General features: G+C 31.9%; 1 protein-coding gene across 1 annotated transcript in view; it reads right to left on the bottom strand.

The window, feature by feature from the left end:
- Positions 1 to 24,580, bottom strand: part of Kif18a (kinesin family member 18A) — a 69,842-nt gene that overhangs the window by 36,766 nt on the left and 8,496 nt on the right. Inside the window, exons 3-11 of the mRNA XM_047517536.1 lie at positions 24,416 to 24,573; positions 21,181 to 21,285; positions 20,521 to 20,631; positions 18,173 to 18,370; positions 15,758 to 15,934; positions 14,351 to 14,425; positions 14,025 to 14,137; positions 10,215 to 10,377; positions 5,322 to 5,486 (exon numbers count right to left, since the gene is read on the bottom strand). Of these exons, the coding sequence (XP_047373492.1) occupies positions 5,322 to 5,486; positions 10,215 to 10,377; positions 14,025 to 14,137; positions 14,351 to 14,425; positions 15,758 to 15,934; positions 18,173 to 18,370; positions 20,521 to 20,631; positions 21,181 to 21,285; positions 24,416 to 24,573 (1,265 nt within the window). The remainder of the gene's footprint in view (positions 1 to 5,321; positions 5,487 to 10,214; positions 10,378 to 14,024; positions 14,138 to 14,350; positions 14,426 to 15,757; positions 15,935 to 18,172; positions 18,371 to 20,520; positions 20,632 to 21,180; positions 21,286 to 24,415; positions 24,574 to 24,580) is intronic.

Here is a 24,580-nt window from a genome sequence, read left to right as displayed (position 1 = left end):
TATGTGAATGGGATAGTTTTACTAATTTCTCTTTCAGCAGATTCATCATTGGTGTATAGAAACACAATTAATTTATGGGTGTTAACGTTATATCCTGTTACTTTGCTGAATTCACTTATGAGTTCTAGAATTTTGGAGGGTCTTCTAAATACAGAATAAAGTCATGAGCAAATAGGGATAGTTTGATCTCTTTTTTTCCTATTTGTAGCCCTTTATTTCTTTCTTTTGCCTAGTTGCTCTGGCTAGTTTCAAGGACTATATTGAATAGAAGGGTGAAAGTATTAGGCATCCCTGTCTTGTTCTTATTTAGAGGGAATGTTTTCAGTTTTTCTCCCTTCAGAATGATGTAGGCCTTGGGTTTAGCATATATAGCTTTTACAATGTTGAGTTATATTCCTGCTACTCCTAGTTTTTCTGGTCTTTTTAACATGAATGGATGCCATATTTTGTCAAATTCTTTTCCTGCATCTATTGAAATAATCATGTGATTCTTTAAGTCCGTTCATGTGATGCATTACATTTACTGATTTCCATGTTGAACCAACCTTGCATCCTGGGATGAAATTGATTTGATCATGGTGCACTGTCTTTTTAATATGTCTTTCTATGTAATTTGCCAGTATTTTATTATGATTTTTACATCTATTTTCAACAGGCATATTGGTCTGAAGTTTTCTTTCCTTGATATGCCTTTGTCTGATTTTGGTTTCAGGGTGATACTAGCTTCATAGAATGTGTTTGGAAGAACTTCTGTCATTTTTATTTCATAGAATAATTTTAGGAGGATTTGTGTTAGTTTCTTCTTTGAATGTCTGGTAGAACTCTGCTGAGAATCAGTCCGGTCCTGGTCTTTTCTCTGCTAGTAGGCTTTTGATGGCTGTTTCAATTTCCTTATGTGAAATTGTTCTGTTTATATTTTCAATATCTTCCTGGTTCAATTAGAGCTAGTGGTATATTTCCAGGAATTTGTTGATGTCTTCAAGATTTTCTAGCTTATTGGAATACATACTTTCAAAATAGTGTCTGATTATCCTCTATTTTGATAGCATCTGTGGTGATATTTCCTTTTGCATCTTGGATTTTGAACAATTTGAGGTTTTTCTTCCTTTCTTTTCCTTAGCTTGTCTTAGGGTATATCAAGGTTATTTTTTCAAAGAACCAACTTTTTGTTTTGTTGATTTTTTTGAAATAATTTTTTAATTTGAATTTCATTGATTTTGGCTCTGATTTTCTTACTTCCTATCTTCTACTGATTTTGGTGTTTGTTCTTCTTTTTCTAGGGCCTTGAGATGTAATGTTAGATTATTTATTTGATGTGTTTCTATTCTTTTAATGAGCTCAATGCCATGAACTTTCCTCTTAGAACCATGTTCAGTGTTCCAGAGATTTTGACATGTTGTATCTCTATCCTAATTTGCTTCTATGTATTTTTTTTTATTCAATATCTGATTTTTTTCAGCTATCCATTTGTCATTCAGTAGAGAGTTATTTGGTCTCCAGGTGTTAGAGTAGTTTTTTTTTTTTATCTTATCATAGATTCTAATTTCATTTCATCATGATCTTATAGAAGACAAGGTATTTATCTATGTATCTATCTATATTTGTATTTGCTAAGAGTTTTTTAATGGCCTATAATATGGTCTATTCTAGAAAATGTTCCATTTGCTGCTGAGAAGAAAGTGTATTCCATTATTGATTGATGAAATATTCTATATATATTTGTTAAGTATAAATTATTGTGTTTTTTTTCTGTTGTATGATTTGCTTCAGCAGAATGAAGTGTCCTTGTTTGTCTTCTGTAATTAACTTTGGCTTGAAGTCAACTTTATCTGATAGGAGAATAGAAACCCCTGCTTGTTTCTGAGGTTCATGTGAGTGATATGCTTTTTTCCTCATACTGTCACCTTCAGTGATTGGTTGTCTTTGTGTATGATGTGAGTCTCTTAGAGAAAGCATATTCTTGGGTCCTATTACTTAATCCAATTTGCCAGGTGATGATTTTAATTGATTGAGTTTAGTCCACTAACATTATTGAGAGATGATTTTTGGTTCCTGTTATTTGGAGTTAGTTCTAGTTTTTTAAGTTGAATTAGATTTTCCTTTGTTTGACTATTCCTCTAGTTTCTCCCTTTGATGGTTTTCATTTTTAATCTCCATTTCTTCTTCATTAAATATTTTTGACTGTATTTTGTACTACAGTGTTTATGGGTATGAATTCTTTTAACTTTTGTTTATCATGGAAGGTGGTTATTTCAACTTCAATTTTGAAGCTTAATTTTGATGGGTATAGTATTCTTGACTGGCATCCATTTTCTTTTGGACCTCCTAGTTTTGAGGTTCTGGGTTGAGAAATTGGCCGAGATCTGGATTGGTTGCCCTCTAAATGTAACAGATTTCAAAATTCTATCTTTTTGTATATCAGGCATTTTCATAAGAATCTTGCTTGGTGTGGGTCTGTTGTAATTTTGTATATTTGGGGTCCTGCAGGTCTCCTGTCTGTTTCATTCTTAAGATTTGGAAAATTTTCTGATAATATTTCTTGAAAATATTGTGTATTCCTTTAATGGGTACTTCAGAGCCTTTATCTATCCCTATGAATATTAGATTTGGCCCTTTAATTTTATCCCATATTTCTTGATAATTCTGTTCAAGGTCTCTTAACATCTCTTCTCCAAAATCAACTTTATTTTAAAAATTCTATACTTTGTCTTCCAGGCCTGATACTCTTATCTTCCAAGTGGTCTACTCTATTAGTGAATGTTTCCACTGAATTTTTAATTTGGTTCATTCATTTCTTCATTTGGAGTACTTCTGATTGATTCTTCCTCGGTATCTCTGTCCCTTTAATGAAGTGATCTTTCACTTCCTGTTTTTCCTGATTTCATTCCTTTCATGATATTTTGAACTCATAGTTCAGTTTGACTATGAACTTTCTAAATTTCTTCTCTTATATTTTCTCCACTGTGGTGTCAACAGTGTCTGCTGTTGAGACATTCTGGGTTATTTGGGGAGGTTTGTTTCCTTGTTTTTTCATATTGTTTATGAGTCTACCAAATGGATTTGAAGCAGTAGTTTCTACCCTATGAATGTACAGTGTCTCTGAAGGTTTCCAGGACCTCACAGATTAGGGTAGCCAAATACAGCAATGACCTTGCAGAGAAGCAGTAATCCTGCTGCTTAATACCCAATCACTGAGGTATGAGAAACTTCATTTCTCTTTTTTCCACCATCTTATTCTTTCTTGTCAGCTGTTTTATTTGAAACTTTATATCCAGAATAGTTCAGTACTCTAACAGGTAATATGATAGAGACTGTTGCATTCTAAGATGATTCTCTACAGTTTTAGATGACTCAAATCTAGCAAGGAATTTCCGAAGTTAACTTTTCTAACCTTATACAATTTCAGTTCTCTAATGAATTATTGTCTCATTTTTTAAAATACTTTTAAGTCATTATGTCATCTTAAGATGGACATATCTTAAAACTGTGCTTTATTTTCTTCCTATGATATTCTTAAAGTTGTATCAATAGCTTGGCTTCACAAAACATAAATAACTAAAAACACATACAAAATTGTATGCATGTGACCTCCCCAATCTTTCCCCTGGGGGTAGGACCTACATAACTTGGATCAGATTCTCAAAGGCATCTATGATTCCCCAAAAGTTCAGAATCACTCTTCAGGAAGAAACATTGAAAATATGTTATATAATACAACTAACTTTGTTGTGTTCTCTCTGTGCATACCTTCCTTTGTCTATTGATGTTGGTGGATCCTCAATAAATCTCTCCACTGAAAAACTATTCTGTCTCTATTTGTCTTTGTCTTTCTTCTTAAGAAAGGTATCTGTTCCTTCCTGATCCTTTCATTATTTTGAGCTGTCATCATTGACCATTCCTGCTAATCTCCTTTCCACAGTCAGGTTTAAGTTTTAATGATAAAATCATTAGTTTCGGCCCCCCCGCCCATTAGTAGTGATTATAAAGCATTCATACCCATTGCTAACTGGAAAATTCATTCCTCTACTAATATCTTTAAATTATAAAAAAATTAATACCTTTGAATATTAAAGATCCCTAGCATTTGTTACTGAATATTTTCACCCATCTCTATTTTCAGGCCTGTTGTTCTGTTTCAGAAATTTGAAGATTTTTACAGCCTAATAACAATTCGCTGAAATAAACTACAGAGTTTTACAAAAAGTATCATTGAAGTAAAGACTTTATGAAGCTTTTCCTTTTTTTTTTTTTTTTTTTTTTTTTTGCAGTGCTGGGGATCGAACCCAGAGCTTTGTGTTTGCAAGGCAAGCACTCTACCGACTGAGTTATCTCCCCAGCCCGAAGCTTTTCCTTTAAAAAAAAAACAATGAAAATATTCTTTTAAAGTATTAGGTACTTGGATCAAAACTAGTTACTTGGTGACATTGCTGATAGGTGCTTACCCCATATTTACTTTTTCTGTCTTTCTTATGAAGAGAACTCTAATTTTGTTCCAGGTGATAATGTATTTAGGAAAAAACAAACTAAAAATCACTTTCCCAAACTTCCTTGTATCTAGAGATACCCTTGTGACATAATTCTAGCTAACGGACAGTCTTTTAGGAATTACTGCAAAAGTCTTTTTTTTCTCATTGTAGAAATTCTTCCCCCACTTCTTTTTCCATGGTCTAGGTATGAAATTCAAACTACAGATGAAACACTAATATTATAATCATGAAATGACAACATGAAGACATTGATGATAAACTGGAATTGCCTACATAGAAGACTTACTGTTAAGGGAGCAAAACAAAGCCCAAATGGGCAAAGATACTAAAGTCGGATAACTTGTAGCATTGTAACAAAACAGACATTGGCCTCAAGTATATAAACATAACCTTTGCTAATCTAATGAAGAATATCCTCAGCTACACAAGCAATCGTTTTTAGCTGTAACACAGTTAATGCTAATCACATTTAAAACTGTTTTTATACAAAATATCTAGATTTAAAACAAACTTCAATAACCTACATGATGAATGCTCATAGAAATAGAATTACTTTATTCTAACTTAAGAGCTACCTCATAAATAGATGCAAATGCTTAGGAATAACAACATTTAAAAGTAACTCTAGTCTTCTGAGAGTACAAAGAAGGCAAGTCTAGTAGGTATTTAGGAAGTAGAAAGTATATTCAGTTAAAAACAGTAAAATGAGTCAATTAACTCAGAGAAATGGGGCAACATCCTCTTATGAAAGATAATTTTACTCTACAAGGAAGGTAAGTTTAAAGATCTCAGTTTTTACAAATATTAAATGTGAATGTACAAACACATGTGTACCTTTGGAATATGGCCATTCTGACCTAAGAGTCCCATTTCATTTTCCACACGATGAAGCCAATTAGTATTATCATCAAATCGCTTCAACTCTTCTTCCTTCTTTTTCTCCAGGTAGCAGCGACGAGTTTTCAACATAGCAAGTCTATGATCTCGTTTACAAGTAGCCTGAAACACAATGCATTTAAAGAGTCCACCAAATTTTTATGATATCTGCTGTACATATTAGCAAAGTAGTTGGTATAGTTTATTCAGGTAAGCTATGCTTTTTGCACTTAAAGCTATTTTTTCCCTTGAAATCTCACAGTACTACTGATTGCAGGGCAACGGGAAATTGAGTTTTAAGTCATTTTTTAAAATCATGTGTTGATAGTTTATGGTTGTAAGAAATACAATGGCCAAATCAGACTATAATTTTCTGGTGTATGTGCTAAACTACATTCCTTCCAATTTATTGCATTTACAAAGTTTATACCAGGTCAGATAAATTCTATGATTTTCTTATTCAAAATCAAAGCACACGCATATTGTGTTGTTTTCTCCAATTTAAAAAAAAAATGAGGAAATGGGGTTATATTGCTCTGGTTCTGCTTAAAATTCCTTAAGTTGGCTGATACAAAAGATAACTTAGAGAACCTGTCAATATCTGATCTCATCTGATGATTGGTTCAGGTTCCATAATAGATACTGTGACTAATTTTGGTGTTTTACACAGACATGAACTGAGATCAGAACTGGTATTTAGGTTTCTCATCCCAAAGATCTCATACACTATCATGGAACTGTTGGTCAGAATAACTTAACCTCTCTGGGAAATTTACTGACAGGTACTGAACTGAATAATTACCAGATATGAGGAATATGCCTGAACCAATAAATCCCCATGGATTAGAACAAGCATTTGTAGCTGGTTTCAAAAAAATTAAAAATAAAAAGCATAGAAAATAGATGTGAAATTGGTCAAAGACTCTACTCTCTTTGGGTGAGAAATTTTTTCTTCTTAAATTTCATAAACAATATATTATTCACAGTTGAGGGCATATAACAAAAAATAAAAAAATATGATTACCTTCATCTGAGTGGAAGATAGGAACTTATAAAGGATTAGGGTAGGCAAATGTGATAGCATAGACAAATCATAGATATCTACATATTTCATTGGACCTCTCCTTCAAGGGAAATATAAGATCACTTCAGAATAGAGTAAAATGATCAGGGAAAAAGGGTGGAAAGGTACTGTCATTCTAATGAATGTTCTTCACTATAGTGATTTCTCTGGTTACATTATTACATTCCAAACATTCTAGTTAAAACATTGACAAAACAAAACAAATTGCTTAAACAAACAAAAGAACAAATCTAAACAGTTGAAAAGATGAAGATAAAACAAAACTCCCAAACGATTAGGAAGAGGATTAGGATAGAAAGTTATAATGCAATAATTTTTCAAGGGTGGTACAAACTGACGAAGATCTCTACAACCTTCAAAGATCACTGAGATACTTTCATTGGATTCATTAGGTCAAAATTATTTTTGTAAAAACATGAAGAAGTTATTGGTCCTTTTAATTCTTACTTACACATATACTGTATAGTAGTTTCCCAGAGGCTAAGTGATGTGTTATATCACAACAGAATAAAGAAGGAGATATGTGAATATAGCTGATATAAAAAGCAAGACATAAAGAGATCTGCAAAAAACATAGAACAATGCTACTCTTCTCATTACCTATTTTTGTTTGTTAGGAAAAAATAATTTATACAGTCATATTTCACAAAATAGTTATGAGTATTATTATGTAACAGGCCAATTGTTTTTGAATGAATAATAAATATATTTTTGTAAATCTCAGTTTTGATTTCTTGTTTTTTGTGGTATGAGACTTCACACATATTAGGTAAATACCCTACCACTGAGTTTACATTCCCAGCCCCTTAGTTTTGATTTCTAATAGCAATAGTGGTTGATGGAATCCAACTAAATGAAAGTGCTTTGAAATCCCAAGTAATTTTTAAAGGTTGAATGGGATCCTGAAACTTAAAGTTTAGCAATACTGCTTAACAGAAAATGGGTGATTTGATGTCTTGACTTTCTTCTGCTATTTAGCAGGTGTGAAAACTCAGGCAAGTTAATCTCAGTGGGTCTTCAGTCATCTCATCTGAAAAATGAAGATGAAAGTATTGTACCTGCCTGAAGGAAGGCAGATAAATTGAATTATCTTTATTTCACTCTAACTCTTAGAAGCAAAAGTAAGTAATGATTTGTGGGTCTGAAGGTGGCAATATTTAATAACAGAAAGATCCTAATCAAAAATTCAAAAATTATGTTTTTGACTTTACTTCTAATATTTATCAATTGTATCCTTAATGATGATTCTTGATGGAGATGTTTTCCACTGGGGGATCCCTCAGTGAATCATTGTTCTGAAGTGGCAAGTACTTGGAAATATACTGTAAACCAAGCATATCAGACCTTGACATTAAAAGGGAAATGTTTTCCATTAAGGGTTTGAAAAAAGCTTTATATATTTAACAAAATCTCCAGAACACTACAAAGTCATGAGAGAGAACAAACACATAATTCTAAAATTTTAGATGTTTCTGTTGCATTCTATAAAAGAACTGCTAATATGGCAACTCACGTTTTTTCATTAAAATTAATTTTACAGATTATCTTTATGTGGCTATAAAACTATTTAGGAACTTCACTTTAATTTCAGAGTCCATACTACAGAACTATTTAAAGACAAATCAATGTTATGCGATTCTTTCAGTACTTCTGATAATAAACTTATTTTTGGAGAGGGTCCAAAATACATAAAATTCTTTGCCTTGGAAAGCAGTTTGACTTCTGTATAAAACCAAAACAACTCAGTCTCTACATGCCTCTCTCTGTTTCTCAATGGCTTAACTAAAACCAATAACTTAAAACAAAACAAAGAAAAATGAAACTGAAGAAACAAGTGAAACTTATTTCACTACTTTATGTCTTAGATTCTTCTAGACACCCACATTCAAAATTCAATGAAGGAATGAAGACAGAATAAAATAGCAATCTAAATTAGTTTGGGATTAAACAGACCAAGCTTATCAATTGCACTAAGTAGTTTATTCAAATGATTTAAAAATGGCACTTAGTTCTAATAATGTACTCAGACCTCCTTCAAAGACCTTCTGGGTTACAAAAGTAGATTCTCAATTCCCGACAACCATATAGTTTTCACAATGTGTTCTATTATCCTATATTCCCAATTCCCAATTTCTTGTCATTATTCCCCAATATGGCAAATGTGTATTATAGCATGTACCAACTCCAATCTATTCATATTTGTTTGGCTACATTAAATTCAGAAAGATTGTGGCAATTAATTAGTGCAATTTGCTATGAGAAAGGAGTAGTACTGGCAAGACATGTTGAGTATATGTCCTTTTACACAAGTTCTACAATTTTAATCTGTGTATTATACAAAGTCAGTCCTTCATGTAACAACGTCTTGCTCATATATTCAATCTCTCTGCAATGATATGATTCTCCCAGATCTATTTCCATGTTCTTAATTCTCTCTTCTACTAAATTTAATATGCAAAATAGCATAGGGACGAGAATAAGAGCACAGGCACAAGAATAAATTTGCTAGAGTTTAAATAATAGCTAAGACACCTCTAAGCTTCTGTAAACATTGGCAAAATGACTTAACTGTGCCTTCATTCCTCATGTTAATTATGAAGATAATAGAAAATATTCCTGGAAATCCCCCTGTCCCCCATATTTGAGTATACTGTGTGATGTCTTTATCTCTGTTACATTATGACTTTATTCATTTTCACAGTTTGTATCAGATTTCCCTAGTATCTGAAGTTTGGGGGCTTCAGTCATATTTGCTGTCTGTAGACTCTTGTCTTTGGTGAATTGTGTCACCAGGTATTTTACACTTTTGGACTGTTAAGTTCATTAGTGGCAAGAGTTCAGGGTTTGTTTCTCTAGGCTCATTCTATATTACTTCTGTGAAGTTTCCCAAAAGCATCACTGGTTTTATACTGTTTTTTATTTTTTATTTATTTTTTTTATTAGCTTGTCAAATTTAGGGGTTTTCTAAACAAAATTTAAATTTTTTGTAAGGAATATAAACCTCAATCACTGTGAAAAGTATATTATGATAGCCTTGAAATGAATTTTTTTTCCTTATCCCTTTTAATTGTGTGCTTTTTGGCAAGATTTCCTCTGGTTCCCCATCCCTTCTCTGAATATGGATCAAAGAATATGGATCTCTGAAGTTCCCAGCTTTACGTGGGAGCTCAAATTTCTAATTCACTGTTTCTCTTGGGTATCTTACCTAAGTATCGGTACATGTCAAAGACAGATAGTGGGAGTGGTTTATATGTGTGTGGAGAAGAGAGCAAGCAGTTTATTATATTTTAAACAATAATAAAAGATTAAAAAGTTGGTTTGCTTTTTATTAGGGCAACATCAGTGATAAAATGTAACTGTCTAAAAAAGAATACCCCTGCCCTCCCAAAAAACCCCTAAAACCAAACTTCACTTGGTCTAAATAAATTATTGCCTGTATCTGATAAAGTGCTTCCATTGTCCCATCTGTGGTAATAAATTCTCCTTGAGTGTCCTAACTTCATCTTAGGAGTGAGTTCCACAAGCCTTCAGAAAAATAATAGCTGCAACTGACATTTTGCTCTTTTGGTTTCCATTTTGTTTCAGAAACCCAAGAATTTGAAATTTTTCTGGTATTCTTATGGGTTTAAAATAATGTTTGCTGTATTTTCTCCTGCTTTTCCAAGTATTTATAGAAAATGAGTGATTAAGTAACCGTGTCTATCAAATTTTTTAGAATTCCCATGTTTTTACATTATCTAAAATTTAATTATAAAATTGTTAAATACCTTTTCTACTTTTTCTTCAGAACACATCATTTCTATTTGCTTATGGCACTGTTGTTGATAGAATGACTTAAGTTCATTTTCTTTAAGTAGCATTTCCAACTTAAGATATTCTTGTCTGATTTCTTCCCGATTCTGGAACAAGCAGTTAAGAATTTCTTGAAATCTACCCAAAATAAAACACATAGAATTTCATTAATTTTTTGATAAATCATGTAAAGTTTACTAAAAGAAATGAGTGAACAAAATAATCTATTCCACTCACACAGACTTATACTCAATGATAAAGAACACAGAGGTTAGGAATGTTCCTACTACAAAAGTTTTAAAAGGGGTATTAAGTTTATTTCTACTATGTTAGGCTTCTCTCCATCTACCAACGAAAATGATGTTATTGAAAATATAGGCAATTGCAATACTGTATTCTGTCTATGCTTATGTTTAAATGTAATCTGACTACTTAGAAAAATAAAATATTTTTTGTTTGGAGGAAAAAGATAAAACCTGGATCTATACTATGCTAATTCTCAAGGCCCCATGAGCAACACAGCATTGTGTGTTGTTTTGGTGTTGGCTCACTGTGAAGAAATAAGCAGGAGGAGGCATAATCATATGGTGCCTCCATGGCCCCCTAGGGAAAGCAAGAGAGCCAGATTTTAGTTTTGGAATTTGTTACAGTGAAAAACACGCCATACGGTTAGGTACCCCCTACAGCCTGGCTAAGAGTCAACTGATACTGCCAGGACCCAAAACATCCAAGTTTACAAGGTGGTGAATCTAGAAAAGCCACACAGTTTCTTTCAAAGAGCAGAAGAATCAATAGATCTAAAGCTATTTATAATCTATAGATCTAAAGAATCAAAGTTGGGGTGTTTGAGTCAGATCTCCAAAGTCCAAAGACTTAAAACTAATTAACTCCTATGAGATTTCTTGGAGGAACCTGCAATTCTGCACCTTTCAGGGTCAGCAGAATACAGGTTATAACAATATTTTAATCCTATAAAGATATGTTTGCTTTTAAGTCATAGTTCAGTTCTGATACATAGTTGCAATATAAACCACATACTGGCAAAAATCTCAAAGAAGAATTAACTGTGAAGGCTTTAAAATAAAATCAAGTACATGCATTTAAAAATAAATGTTCTTTGGCCAGAATTTTAGATAAATTTGTAAGTATCTGTGGCAAAAATACTGCCAATGTACGTCAGTAGTTCTTAATGAAATCCTACTGGGAATGAAAGGAAGCCACAATACATTGACTTTACTGAAGTTTTGTCAAACTGATAAATATTTCATAGGAAATATGTATGAACACTGTGATTTTACTGTATTGTATTACACCAATGCTAATGCCAGTAAATGAAATAAGTTATCTTTATGTGATACCCAATGATAATTTCTTAGTTTTCTGTAACTTTTTACTCAAGGACAACATTAAATACTTGCCAATTTTGTAATTTTGTGGTCCAGACATTTTATATGGTGATATTTGCTGATTATGATGAAGGAAATTAGTATCAAAGGTTTCTATAGAGAGCTTCTTTTTTTAAAAAAAACCATCATTTAAAACAGAGTTCTAAAGAACTGATTAATAACTATTTCCTAGTCATTTATAATGTTTGAGTTAACTGGAATACAAAAATTTGCACTGATATTTTTAGGTAATACATAAAGTATTAAAGTAACATGATTTTCTTGACATAGCCACAAGTTTTAGAATTGTTCATTATAAAGAACAATTGCATTTTCTTTTAGTTACTTCCTTTTGAACATTACCTTTCCAAACAGCTTTGATAGACAGTAAATGCTATGCTATATATTTTCCCTTAATCTGTTTGAGTTATATAAAAATATTTTTTTAAGTTTTATAGAAAAAGGCACTTTAAAAATCCATGGCAAGGAAAAATATGACAGATATAATAAAGCTGTTTCATATATTTCTTTTAGGACATCGCTATTTGTGGGAAAATGACAAAGGTTATATAATTTTATAATCATAATTTATGATCATATTATAATCATAAATTATGATTATAAAATTATAATTTTATAATAGGATATATAATTTTAACTTCTTTAAAATACAAGTAAATTATTTAACATGTTGCTAGAACTAAAATCAAGTTTTTATTGATTAAGAGGTTGAAATATAAAAAGTTCAAATAAATGTTTTTTTCATAGCTCAGGCTATCATCCTCTGAATAATTTTATTGGAAGACTGCTCAATGATTTAAAGCTATTAACTCCAGAAAAGTTTACTAATCTATAAGGTTTTAATTGGTAAAGTAGATTCATTCAGTTAGGTAGTGTAAGAAATTCTATTATTCTAGCTTTGAAAAGCTAGTGGCTTTTTCAATTTTAAAGAAACTTATATTACCAGAGATAGTATCCATTTGCATGATGACCACAGCTATGTTTGACTAACAAAAGGAAAAAATAACAGCAACCAATAATAATACATCAGGGGAGCTGGAGTTGTAGCTCAGTGGTAGAGCGTTTGCCTAGCATGTGTGAGGCACTGGGTTCGATCCTCAACATCACATAAAAATAAAGTAATAGCATTGTGTCCATATACAACTAAAAAAAAAAAAAATTAAAAAAAAATAGATCAGAGGAAAAGCTTTCTTTGAAAGTTGGGGGCTGTGATGTATGTCTACATTTTCAGTGAATCAGGCGGTTAAGACAGAAGGATCACGAGGCCAGCCTCAGAAATTCAGGGAGACCCAGTCTCAAAAAAAAAAAAGGTCTAAGATGTGGTTCAGTGGTATAGCATCCTTGGATTCAGTCCCCAGTATCAAAGGAAAAAAATAAACAAAAGGGTTGTGTGGATAAGACTAAATAAATATCAAGTAATCACTTATGTTTTTTTTTTTTAAAGACATTAAAATTGATGAGAAATAATAATGACAACAACAAAAATCAAAAGTCTAAAGAAATATAATAGCAATTTTATCTTGAAATGGATGGTTAAGGGGATTACCAGAAAATTTAAACTCAATATGCAATCTCCAGGGTAAACAGAACTCTTATAATATACAGATCTAGCTTATGCTATAGGAACAACAGATTCTTGTCATTGATAGAAATAACTGTTGTAATTACTTTTTATGAAGTTTTAGCCAAGTAGCATAGTGTGGAAACAGAAGATGTTACTCAAAATGATATTTCTTTCTCTTATCTGTGAGGAGATACCTGCCTTAACACTATTTGATAGGATTATTGTAGTGTGGAATGAATATGTATCTAAAAATCATCAAAAACGTACAAAGTGACATATGAAAGTAAACCAGAAGTAGTTTAGGAAGAAAAAGAAAAAGAAAGTAGTTAATGATAGAAAACTCCTCCCCACCTCCCAAGCAATTGTAACAATTTTCCAAACTGACTCATGGGGACACTGGATCAAGAAATGTTAATCTTGCATAGTTCTATGAAGACAATGGGTTAATTTGGAAAATAACTATTTGTCAATCAATTTATATCCAGAGATGCTCATTCAAGTAATTAAGTAAGAGCACCACTAAATGAAGATTTTTCAGGTGATACAACTTGCTTTATCTCTTCTATCTGATACCCAAGTACTGGTTTTCATCACTATCTGTAAAATCGAAACAAAAAAAAATCTGATTTCCAAAGTGTGCAATATAAACAGCAATCACTAACTTCCTGAATTCATTTGAGTGTGTACAGTGTGTGTGTGTGTGTGTATATATACACATACATATATATACACATATAACAAATAAAGATAATTAACACAAACTATCTAATTCAATTAAAAAAATTCTTTCAAAATGAGATCTTATGTTACTTTACCTTTCAATTTCTCTTTCCTGAGGGTTTGAAATCATTAATTTTGTTTTGTCATTTCTATCTGTAAAGGTTTTCTGTTCTTCATAGACTTTTAGTTTTTCTTTTAACATTAAAATCTAGTAGAGAGAAAATACTAGTTAAAAGATGAAATGAGTTCTTTCTTTCCATTATGCATGGCCAAGTAAAACTGTAGCTACAGAAAATAAAACTGAATGAGCCAGATTTCAAATTAGTAGGAAATGCAATAATTTTCCAGACAATTAGGATAAAAAAATCTTATAACTAGGAACTGAAGGAGATTAGCATAACAATATAAATAGTATACATACCTCTGCTTTCTGCTCATTACAGATCTTTACATACTGAGATATATGATTGTTGAGACTAAGGACATTGCTCTTCAACTGTTAAAAGATAAAAATTACAATTGTGTATACAGGGATAATAATCACAGTTACACATATGAAAAAAAGGCATTACATGTCAATTCACTTCCATCGATTATGATATTCTGACAAATATGATCATGATTAATTATGCTCATGTTTAAAACCTGTGACAAAAGATTATTCTGAGCATATTAATATGAAATTGTCCTACTGTGAAAAATTCTTTAAAGCATTCATTCACAATATAATAAAAATTGCCTATTTTTTTGACTTTTAAGAAATTCAGAGATAATTTAAGTTTCACACACTAATGAGTTAAACTAGTTCTTATTAAATGCTTGTTCTATCTTATCCTTTTTATAATAGTATGGACCTCTTGGCAAATAAGGAATAGTAGAGAGAAATTTAGACATAGTCAAGTCCAAATACTTGAACTCCCTGAGCAATGATTTATACAACTGCAAAGAAGAGTTAGAAATGCTTACTGCAGTAGGTTGAAATAAGGGTTACATGAAAAATATGTGAAACACCTTTGTATACAAGCTTCTAGTATGACTGATTTTAAGTAACATATGAATATTTCTCTTAGGATGACAACAAACTGCTCATCTTCAGACTCTTAAAGAAAGTAGCGGAGGGGTTGGGGAGAAGAGGAGGAGCCATCACACCAGTTTAACTGTAGGTCTCTTTGGCCCGGAGATCCTGAGGTTTTAAAAATACATCATGTTTTCACTTATTCTTTTTTCTTTAAAGTATCTGAAACCTGTGGCAAAAAAAACTGCCCTAACCCATCATTAGTGAATTTTTTGAGCTATAAAGAAATTTACACATCAGCATTATGAATATGGAAATACAAATTATTATTATGAAGACTCTTCACTTTATAAATTGAGGCAGATATTACAGTGATTTTACAGATGAAGTACCTTAAGCTTGGAGAGATTAACTAATATGTTTTCAGGTACAAAGTATTGGTGCTCAGCTAAAGCACAGCAACAAATGTGGCAGCAACAAATGTGGCAGCAACAAATGTGTTAAAGCCTTGACTGATTACTCCATGTTGTGACCAAATATCATGTGTCATGATGTGAAAGTTTGGGAAGAAAGGAACTAAAGCACCCTAGTATGCAGAAGATGGAATATTATCCTTTATATACAATACTCAAGATGCTTAAAGGTTTGGCTAAATTAATTGGTCAACTGACCAGGTAAGTAAAGACATTTGCTCCCTTCATCTGCCTAAGTCATTTGTAGAAATATAACCCTAATTAATGCTCTCATTAGAATTATTAAAATAATAAGCATTTAGTATGCTCTCTCAGAACGAAGGAAAGTAAACATACTTACAGAAGATTTTATGTCCTTTGCACGGTTAGCATACTTAAGAGTATTATATGTGTCATCATAGAATAAAGAGGAAGGACTAACAGCAGCTATCATTATAGTTTGACAGTTTCCTCCAAGAGAATCCTTTAACAAGCGAGTAAGCTTACTATTTCTGTAAGGAACATGCTGATTCTTTTTCTGAAAGAACAAAAAAAGAATTCTTATGCCATTTTCCACATTTAAATGCAAACTTGCTACTATTTCACTGTAAGAACTTAAGCACTGCCTTACTTTGCCTAGACTTATGATATAATTGGTGATTGAAATGATTATGAATCTTATAGCTATTCAGTGAATATATAAAACAAAAATCCCATTCATTTTTAATTATCTCTAATGGATTAAGTATGAACTTTAGTTCATTAAAAAAAAAAAAACACAAAAGCTTCATTATATGTGCCATATTAATATGAAAAGTTAGCAGTAGGGCTTGGTATGGTGGCACACACCTATAATCCCAGCTCTCAGGTGGCTAAAACAGTAGGATCACAAGTTCCATGCCAGCCTGTGCAGTATAGCTAGACACTATAAATCGGTATATGCTCTATATAAATACACTAGAGAAATAATAAGAATTCTGCATAGTACAAAGCTACATCTCTCCTTAAATAACCACCTAATATGGATACAAAATAAATAAAACACCAGACACTGCTTAAAATTGCAACAGAATCCTAAGAATTAAATTTTTAACAATTTCCCTTTACTTAAAAGATATTCAATACAATATTAAGCTAATAGTAACCTTGTGTTATCCAATGTATATTTTTGATGTTAAAGTAAAAAACCTAAGCAAAAAGTAAAATAACTTGCTTCAGGTTAAAAAGCTGATAATTCAGAGCTAGAAATAGGTCTTGGGTTCCTGAACTCCTAGTAGGGTGGTTTTTATTAAGTCTTTCCCAAACAGTATGGAATGTATACTGCTGCTGCTATTTAAAATTATTTTATAGGTATAAGACATGCATGCATTAAAACCAGACTCATAAATGACTCAATAGGAGTCATTATTTAAAACTTAAGTATTATTACATATGGTAAATATCCTACTGTATGAATGGTTTAAATTTATAAAATCATGCTGTCTGCTTATATGTTTGATATTTTAATTCTGAATATAAAACACATCTTGCTTTTGTAATTCTCATGTGATTTCAGTAACTTGTCCTTTTAAGACTACCCAATCAGGGCTGGGGATATAGCTCAGTTGGTAGAGCGCTTGCCTTGCAAGCACAAGGCCCTGGGTTCAATCCCTAGCACTGCAAAAAAAAAAAAAAAAAAAAAAAAAAAAAAAGACTACCCAATCATTCTAAAGTACTTCACTCTAAATCAAAATGTAACATTTTCAAAAGTTTAACAGATATTTTTGTAAAGTTTCTCAGTCAGGTTTAGCTTAAATTATCATATTTCAATTTCTTAAAACAGGACACTATTTTTACAAATACAATAGTTATCAAATATACTGCATTTTAATAAGCACTGCTGGCATATAGATGTAAAATATTTTTAAATATATTCAAAGCACCTAGTAAACATTACCATATTAAGTGATTACATTTTATATGTTTAGTCCCCTTTCCTTTTCCTCTCTGTAAATTAATACCTAATGTTTTTACTCTGACTTATGGATGTTAACACACAATGTGGGGGTGGGTATAGAAGTTCATTAAATTAGACAAAGGGGAATAAAGGGAAGGGACGAAGGATTCAAATAGGACAGATAGTAGAATGAATTGGACATAACTTTCCGATGTTCATATATGAATATTTGAATAATTCATATATGAATACAGTGGACCTCCAAATCATGTTCAAACACAAGAATAAGATTCTAACTACAATAAGTTATACTTCACGTACGAAATATATGTCAAAATACATCTACTGTCATGTATGTCTAAAAAGAACAAATAAAAAATTATAAAAAAACATTTTAAAACATTAGCAGTATATAAAGTATTGACCAGAACAGAATTTTTATTCTCAAAAAATTATTCTGTCTTCATGCCACTTCAATTATCATTCTTATTGTGCAGTGATCAAGTCACTTTAAAAACCAAGATCAAAATAAATGAGAAAAATAACAAAATTAAAAAAAGATAATGAACCATAAAATATTATCAATTTGATATTCATAACTTTTTATTCAATTCTAATCATAAAACTAGAAATTAAAAAGGAATACAGTATCTTGAAAAGCAAAAAATCACCAAAACTAAAGGAAAATCTAATTTTATTTGATAGTCCAGACTCTCTGAAGCATGTGATCTTATCTGATATATTATTATAATTTGATTTGTAACATTTAAAATTGTATTAAATAGTATCTTTCTAGAAATTGTTTCAGCATTTCAAAATATTTAATAAATGTATACCTACCTTTGTATCTGCTAAGGCATTGATGACATTCCCAAGAGCTAAAAGTGATTTATTAATATTTGTGCCTTCTACAAATCTGGTCCCTTTAGCACTGGTAGCACTGGCGCGCTCAGACCCTGCCAGGTCAATAAGTGACATCTTGGCAATACGAACATTTTGATTGATGCTTGCTGTTTTGTCTTGTTGTCTCAAATAAATCTTAAATTATAGAAGAACAGGGGGAAATAAGGATAAAATTTAACAAACTCATAGGGAAACCCCATTTATTTTTTAAAAAGCATAAAAACAAAATTTTGTCATTTAAAAAATTAAACAAGGTACAATCTGACTGATGTTTAAGAGTACTAGATATAATCACTAGAGTTGAAAAAATATGAAATGAAAAGCCTTCTTATATGTGTATACTACAGGATAGATTTTTCTTTCTCCTTTTTTGTTGAAGTGCTAAGGGTCTCACATAAGATATCATACATACTAGGTAAGTACTTTTATCACTATGCCACATTCCTAGCCCTAGTTTGGATCTTAACTATCCCAAAGGCCTACGTGTTAAACACTTGTTCCTCAGTCTGGTGCTACCTGGAGGTGGTGGCAACTTTTAGAGGTGGGGTCAAACCCAAGCATGGTGGCATAGGCCTGTAGTCCTATGTACTCTGGAGGTCTCAGGCAGGAGGATCAACTAAACCCTGAAGCCTGAGATCAGTCTGGGCAAGATATCAAGAGCCTGTCTCTCTCATTCTCTCCCTTCCCCTCCCTCCCTCCTAGCCTTGTGTGTGTGCTCGCTCTATCTCTCACACACACAAACACACACACACACACAATGGTAAAAAGAGGTGGTACCAAGAGGGAGATCTTTTGGTCACTGGGGACATGCCCTTAAAGGAGACAGCCAGGACCTCAGAACCTTTTCCTTCTATTTTCTCATGCAGTCATAAGGTGAAAGATTTTGCCTCTCCATGCGCTATTAGTCAGGATGCAGTGCCTCACCACAGGCCCAAAAGCAAGAAGGCTGACCCACTAAGAACTGAAACCTCCAAAAGTACATGTAAATCTTTTCTATAAATAAACTGATCATCCCATGTATTTTTTTTTTTTTTAATAGCAAGAGAAAGCTGACTAACACAGTATATAACTGGGGGAATATAACTCTTGACCTGTTCAGAGTCAAAAAAATTGTCACCCTTATTCTGGTACCCCTTGAATCAAAACATGGAAGTATCAGAGGTGAGGGTGGGTGGGTGTGGGATGGGAGTTCTATAGAAATAATGTTCCTAAGAGAAAACCAAGGCAGTGGTCAGAATGCTTTGCATGCCTCTAGGATTGCTCTCAAAGAAAAGCAGAATGTTGGCCCAAAATGGAGAATATACTATATAACATATATGTAATATATTATATATTAATGCATCATATTAATATTATATACGAAAAAGGTAGTAGTATGCTTGTTATTTTCAACTGCACAGTAAGGTATAATTTATTCAACGGCTTTAAGCTGTTTCTTAGTATTTTAAGTGACATAAAATAGGTGGTAAAGAAGGAAACCTATTACTCCCTTACAAAATTACTTACATTTTTTTATAAAGCAAGGTCTAAGGTATTTCAGGGAAATTTCAGTGTTGCAGATAAATATTTCTCACAAGACTAATGATAAATAGTGGTAAGAAAAGAAAAGATCAATGAAATTTTATTTACTGGAGATTATTTGAGTGACTTAATTGCCTGAGATATAAATTCTTTCAACTGCAATAATTTCTGTTTCATAAGAATTTTACATAGCATAAATTTAGAATCAAGATTTATATAATCATTTTATGTAAAATGGACTAGGAGGTACAAGCAATGGCTACTAACCAATACTTTAGGTCTTTCTGGACTTGTATTCTTAACAAATGTCATATCAACTGCATCATTCTTTTTAAGGAATGCAGGTACTTACATGGTCCTTGCGATGAAATCTTTTAACAAGTGAATTAATATCCACCTTATCAAATAGCTCTGTTAATCTAGATCTATATAGGAGAAATCTTACTTTGAATATGGGATTATTTTACTGGAATGACTAAATATTTTCACCTGCTTAACAAAAAAAGCTTCTATTGCTATCACTTTACCATCCTGTCCTTATAAATTCTGTATTTTTGTGAAATATATTCACAAAGGTGAAAACTCATGTTTTTGATTTATGCCATCTCAACTCTAAATATTCTTAAAAGCTGCAAAGTAAAAGGAGTACTGAGAAGAAGGAAGTCTACAGATGATGAGATCTTTTTCCTTATGTATGGAAATTATCATTGATGAAATGTGCTTCATTTATCTTAAATTTTACTTTAGAAGTAATGGGTCATTACCTGGAAAACAGCATGAGAACGAGAAGATGTAGCATTCATATCAGTGGGATGTTGTGTCCTGTTTTTATTTCCACTATCTAATAAGTGCAAAATTTCTTCTGAGGATTTGGGCTATAGAAGTTTAAATTAGAAAAAAGTACACAAATTAGAAATCCATGTTTAACAATATTTATTTTTCTTTGTGAGTGTATGTGTGTGTGCACTGCTCAGGATCAAACCCAGGGACTCATACATATGAGGCAAGTACTCTACCACTAAGGTACAACCTGAGCCCTTCTATAAACTTTCAACAAACAAGACTTTTAAAGGTAAAACGAAAATGTTTCCTAACACTCAATTGTATTAAATATCAACTGTGTATCACCTGCTTAGTACTTGGTAATGTATGACGAATAAAAGATAAATCTAGTGTTGCAGAGATAAAAATATAACTGTATTTAGCAGAATAAAACACAAAATTGAATTTCAAGTAGATTTTTGAAGAAAAAAAAACCCACCCAATTTTTTCAAAAGAGTAAGACATCCTAATTAATATAATTCTGTATTTCATTAGTTTACTTCTTTCCTGAATAGGTTGGAAAATAAGTAAATGGCTTGTATAAATGGCTAGTTATACATATTATTATTGTAACCTGAGAAAAAAGGCATTTGTAAACATACCTGGTGTAATGTCAGACCCTGAACAACTACTCCTTTTTGGGCATCTTCCCGAACAGCAAGTGGACCAGAATTCACCAAGAGGTCACGAATCTGTTCATTGTAAACCTTAAAAACAATAGCAACACAAAACAAAAACCCACTTTGGCACTGAAGCAAAAAATAATAGTGATTATAAGACACATACAGAAATGATTTATTATAAGGACCTTAAAGATAAAAGCAGCAATTCATTTTTATTTTCTCATTCCTTTTATTTCATGGTGCCATATATTTTCTACCATTCCAAAAAATAGAAGTGTTTGATCATCTAGTTTTAAAATTGACACTAAAAATTGGAGTCATTATAACCTTACCCCATAATTCCTGGTATGATAACTATACTAAGACAGAAATATGTAACGCCGCTAAGTTGCCTTTTCCTATATCCTGGAAATACGTAAATTTTAGAGAATAAATGTTAAATAAAACTCATACAGATGATATTTGTCTCTTTAATCCTCCCATTACATTGCTTAATATACAATTACTAAGGGGACTCCTCCCCATTTTAATGACAAAAGAACAAAGACAAAGAAATTTGTCCATGGTCACAAAGATTAACAGTAAAATAGAGACTGAAGCCTAGATAACCATTCTACTCCCTGAGATGAATACACATCTGTTTTCTATATCTGGCAACATTTAAAAAATAATTTCTATAAATAATACATATAGGTAATATTATTGATTTGCTTTTATAAATTAAAGGTACGAAATTTACTACTTGTTGCCAAGTGAAACTTATAACTTCTACTGATAAGAAGTCTTTAAAGATTATTTTGGCTGGCTTGGTGGTGCACCCCTATAATCTCAGTGACTTGGGAGGCTGACGCAGGATTGCAAATTTGACACCAGATTAAGTAACTTGGACAGACCCCAAGCAACTCAGTGAAAACCTGTCTCAAAAACAAAAACAGGAGCTGGAGTTGTGGCTCAGTAGTAGAGCGCTTGCCTGGTATGTGTGAGGCTCTGGGTTTGATACTCAGCACCACAAAAAAATAAATAAAATAAAAGAGCCATTGACAACTAAAATAATATTTTTAAAAAATCCCCCGAAAACAAAGCAAACAAAAGCAAAATCCTCAAAGATCAAAATAATAAACAAAGGCTAGGGATGTAGTTGAGTGGTAAAGTGCCCTGTTTCAATCTCCAGTACCAAATAAATAAAGTAAAAAACACTTGTATCATTAATTAAATAAATTAAGTAAAAAACACTTGTATTATTATTTCCTTCTATGATCTAATAAATAGCCTATAGTGAAAATTTGTTGCTGGTACAATTCTCTACAAACAATGACAACATTTTGTTAAACTGTAATAAAGTTCAAAGTAATAAAATAATAATATAAAGAGATAATTTTTACTTCTTATTTTTTTGATGAGTAGCACTCATTTTTCTATTGCTTTCCATTATCCACTTCAACCATACTACACGGAATGATTAATCCCAAGTTGATTTACACATTAGACTCAAATGGGAGCTTTTGTAAGAGGGCAGGGCCACACCCCAGACCTGTGAAACTAAAATATCCAAGGGTTGAGGTCTAGTCATAAGTAATTTTTTAATATTCTATAAGCAATTTTGGTGCACGAGCTATCCATAAATGGTACTGTCATATCACTAACATAATGAAAGCAAATACAAATTAACTGAGAAAAAATTATGAAAATATTAGTTTAAAAGTTCTCCCATTTAGAAAAGATTTACCAAGAACAACAAAAAACAAAAAAAAGATCACTTTCTAAAGAAATCTTTAGATATCCTGAATACAGAATAATTCATTTCACTTCTTGATGAAAATCAGTTTTACTTCATCTCTAAGTTTTAGACTGATAAGGAAACTTTTAGCAACATATTTGATTTTAATCAGTCTTTGAAAGAAACTCCCATAGTAGGAATCAAACTAGAGTGTTAATGAGAGAAATTTTCTGATACTAGAAATGCCTATTAGCATTGACAATGAAATGAGGGTTTTGTTTCTGCATTGGTTTCTAAAACACTGTCCAGACGCAAAGTTAGAATGTCTGCCACTTAGTTATCATTTGTTGATTATCAGTTATTATTAAGAGGGTAGCAGATCTCAAAGAATGATGGGATATGTCAAAAGGACACAAGAGGCAGCATAAAAGAACCTCAATTGCCAAAATCTTGCACAATTGCAAAACTGTTCACAGAGAAGGATTATAACCTATTGAATGATTCCATTTTGATGAAATAAAGGAAAGAAAAACTCCTTCTTAAAGTAAAAAGTCAATGAACAAAGGTAGAAGAAATGATGGAATTTAAAAATCACCACCATCTACCATCAAAATAATGATTGATTCAGGCATGAATTGTCAGTGGATGCTAATACTAATACATGCAACTTTGAGGAGAAAGAGAAATTTACATTGTTTTCCCAAAAGGTACCCGCTAATTATAAAGGGTAAAATAGTATTATTGGAGTGAAGAAAACCTGCAGATACCAGCATGATGAAATTAATCAAAGTTAACATTGTCAATAATGGGATCAATTACCACATAAAGATTTTGATATAAAGCAAAAGAACTCAACATTACTTCTGTGGTCTTTCTGCCAGTACATAACCTGTATCTAATCATGATAAACCCAAACTGAAGATTTTATGGCCACATCATAAAATTCAAACACATTAAATTTCACATTTAAGGAGATTAAGGAGGTATGACAGATGAATGCCATTCATGGTCTTAGATTTTGTTTTCAATAAAGGGCAATAATAGAATAATTAGCAATATCTTATTAAGACCTGTAGGTGAGATAATGACATTTTAACATTGCTAATTTTCTGATTCTGAGTAAGTATTCAAAGTTACTTAAGAAATTTTCTTTTATTTACCAGCTTGCAACTTAAACAGTTCTGAAAAAAACAGATGCATACACATACAGAGAGAAAGCAAATGTTGTAAAATGTTAACATATGGGAGATCTTGGTGAATGAAGGGTATCTGGAAGTTCTTTGTACTATTTTTACAACTTCTCTGCAAGTTTGAAATTGTGCCAAAAAAAGAAGGGGGGGAAAAACAGTAACATACATAAAAAAACAGATATTTTGATGATTTTCCACATTCATGAGAAACGTCTGTGTAACAAAATAATTTGAATGACCCATGTAATTTAAAGAAAGAGTTCTCAAAAACAGTGATTAACCTAAAAAAGTGACAATGCCAACTTACCTCCAGATAAGAAACTGCAGTACTACATATTTTCTCTTCTTTAATCTCATCCATGGATTTGTAAAGATCTAACATTGTTAGGTACATTACTCCAGGTTCAGCAGTCGATCCTAGCATTGTGTAGGTCTTCCCTGCTCCAGTGGCACCATACGCAAGTACTGAATT

The sequence above is a fragment of the Sciurus carolinensis genome, chromosome 11 (genome assembly GCF_902686445.1).
Source record: "Sciurus carolinensis chromosome 11, mSciCar1.2, whole genome shotgun sequence".
Taxonomy (NCBI): domain Eukaryota; kingdom Metazoa; phylum Chordata; class Mammalia; order Rodentia; family Sciuridae; genus Sciurus; species Sciurus carolinensis.
The sequence above is the reverse complement of the archived record's forward strand: the minus strand, read 5'-3'. Positions and strand labels throughout refer to the sequence as shown.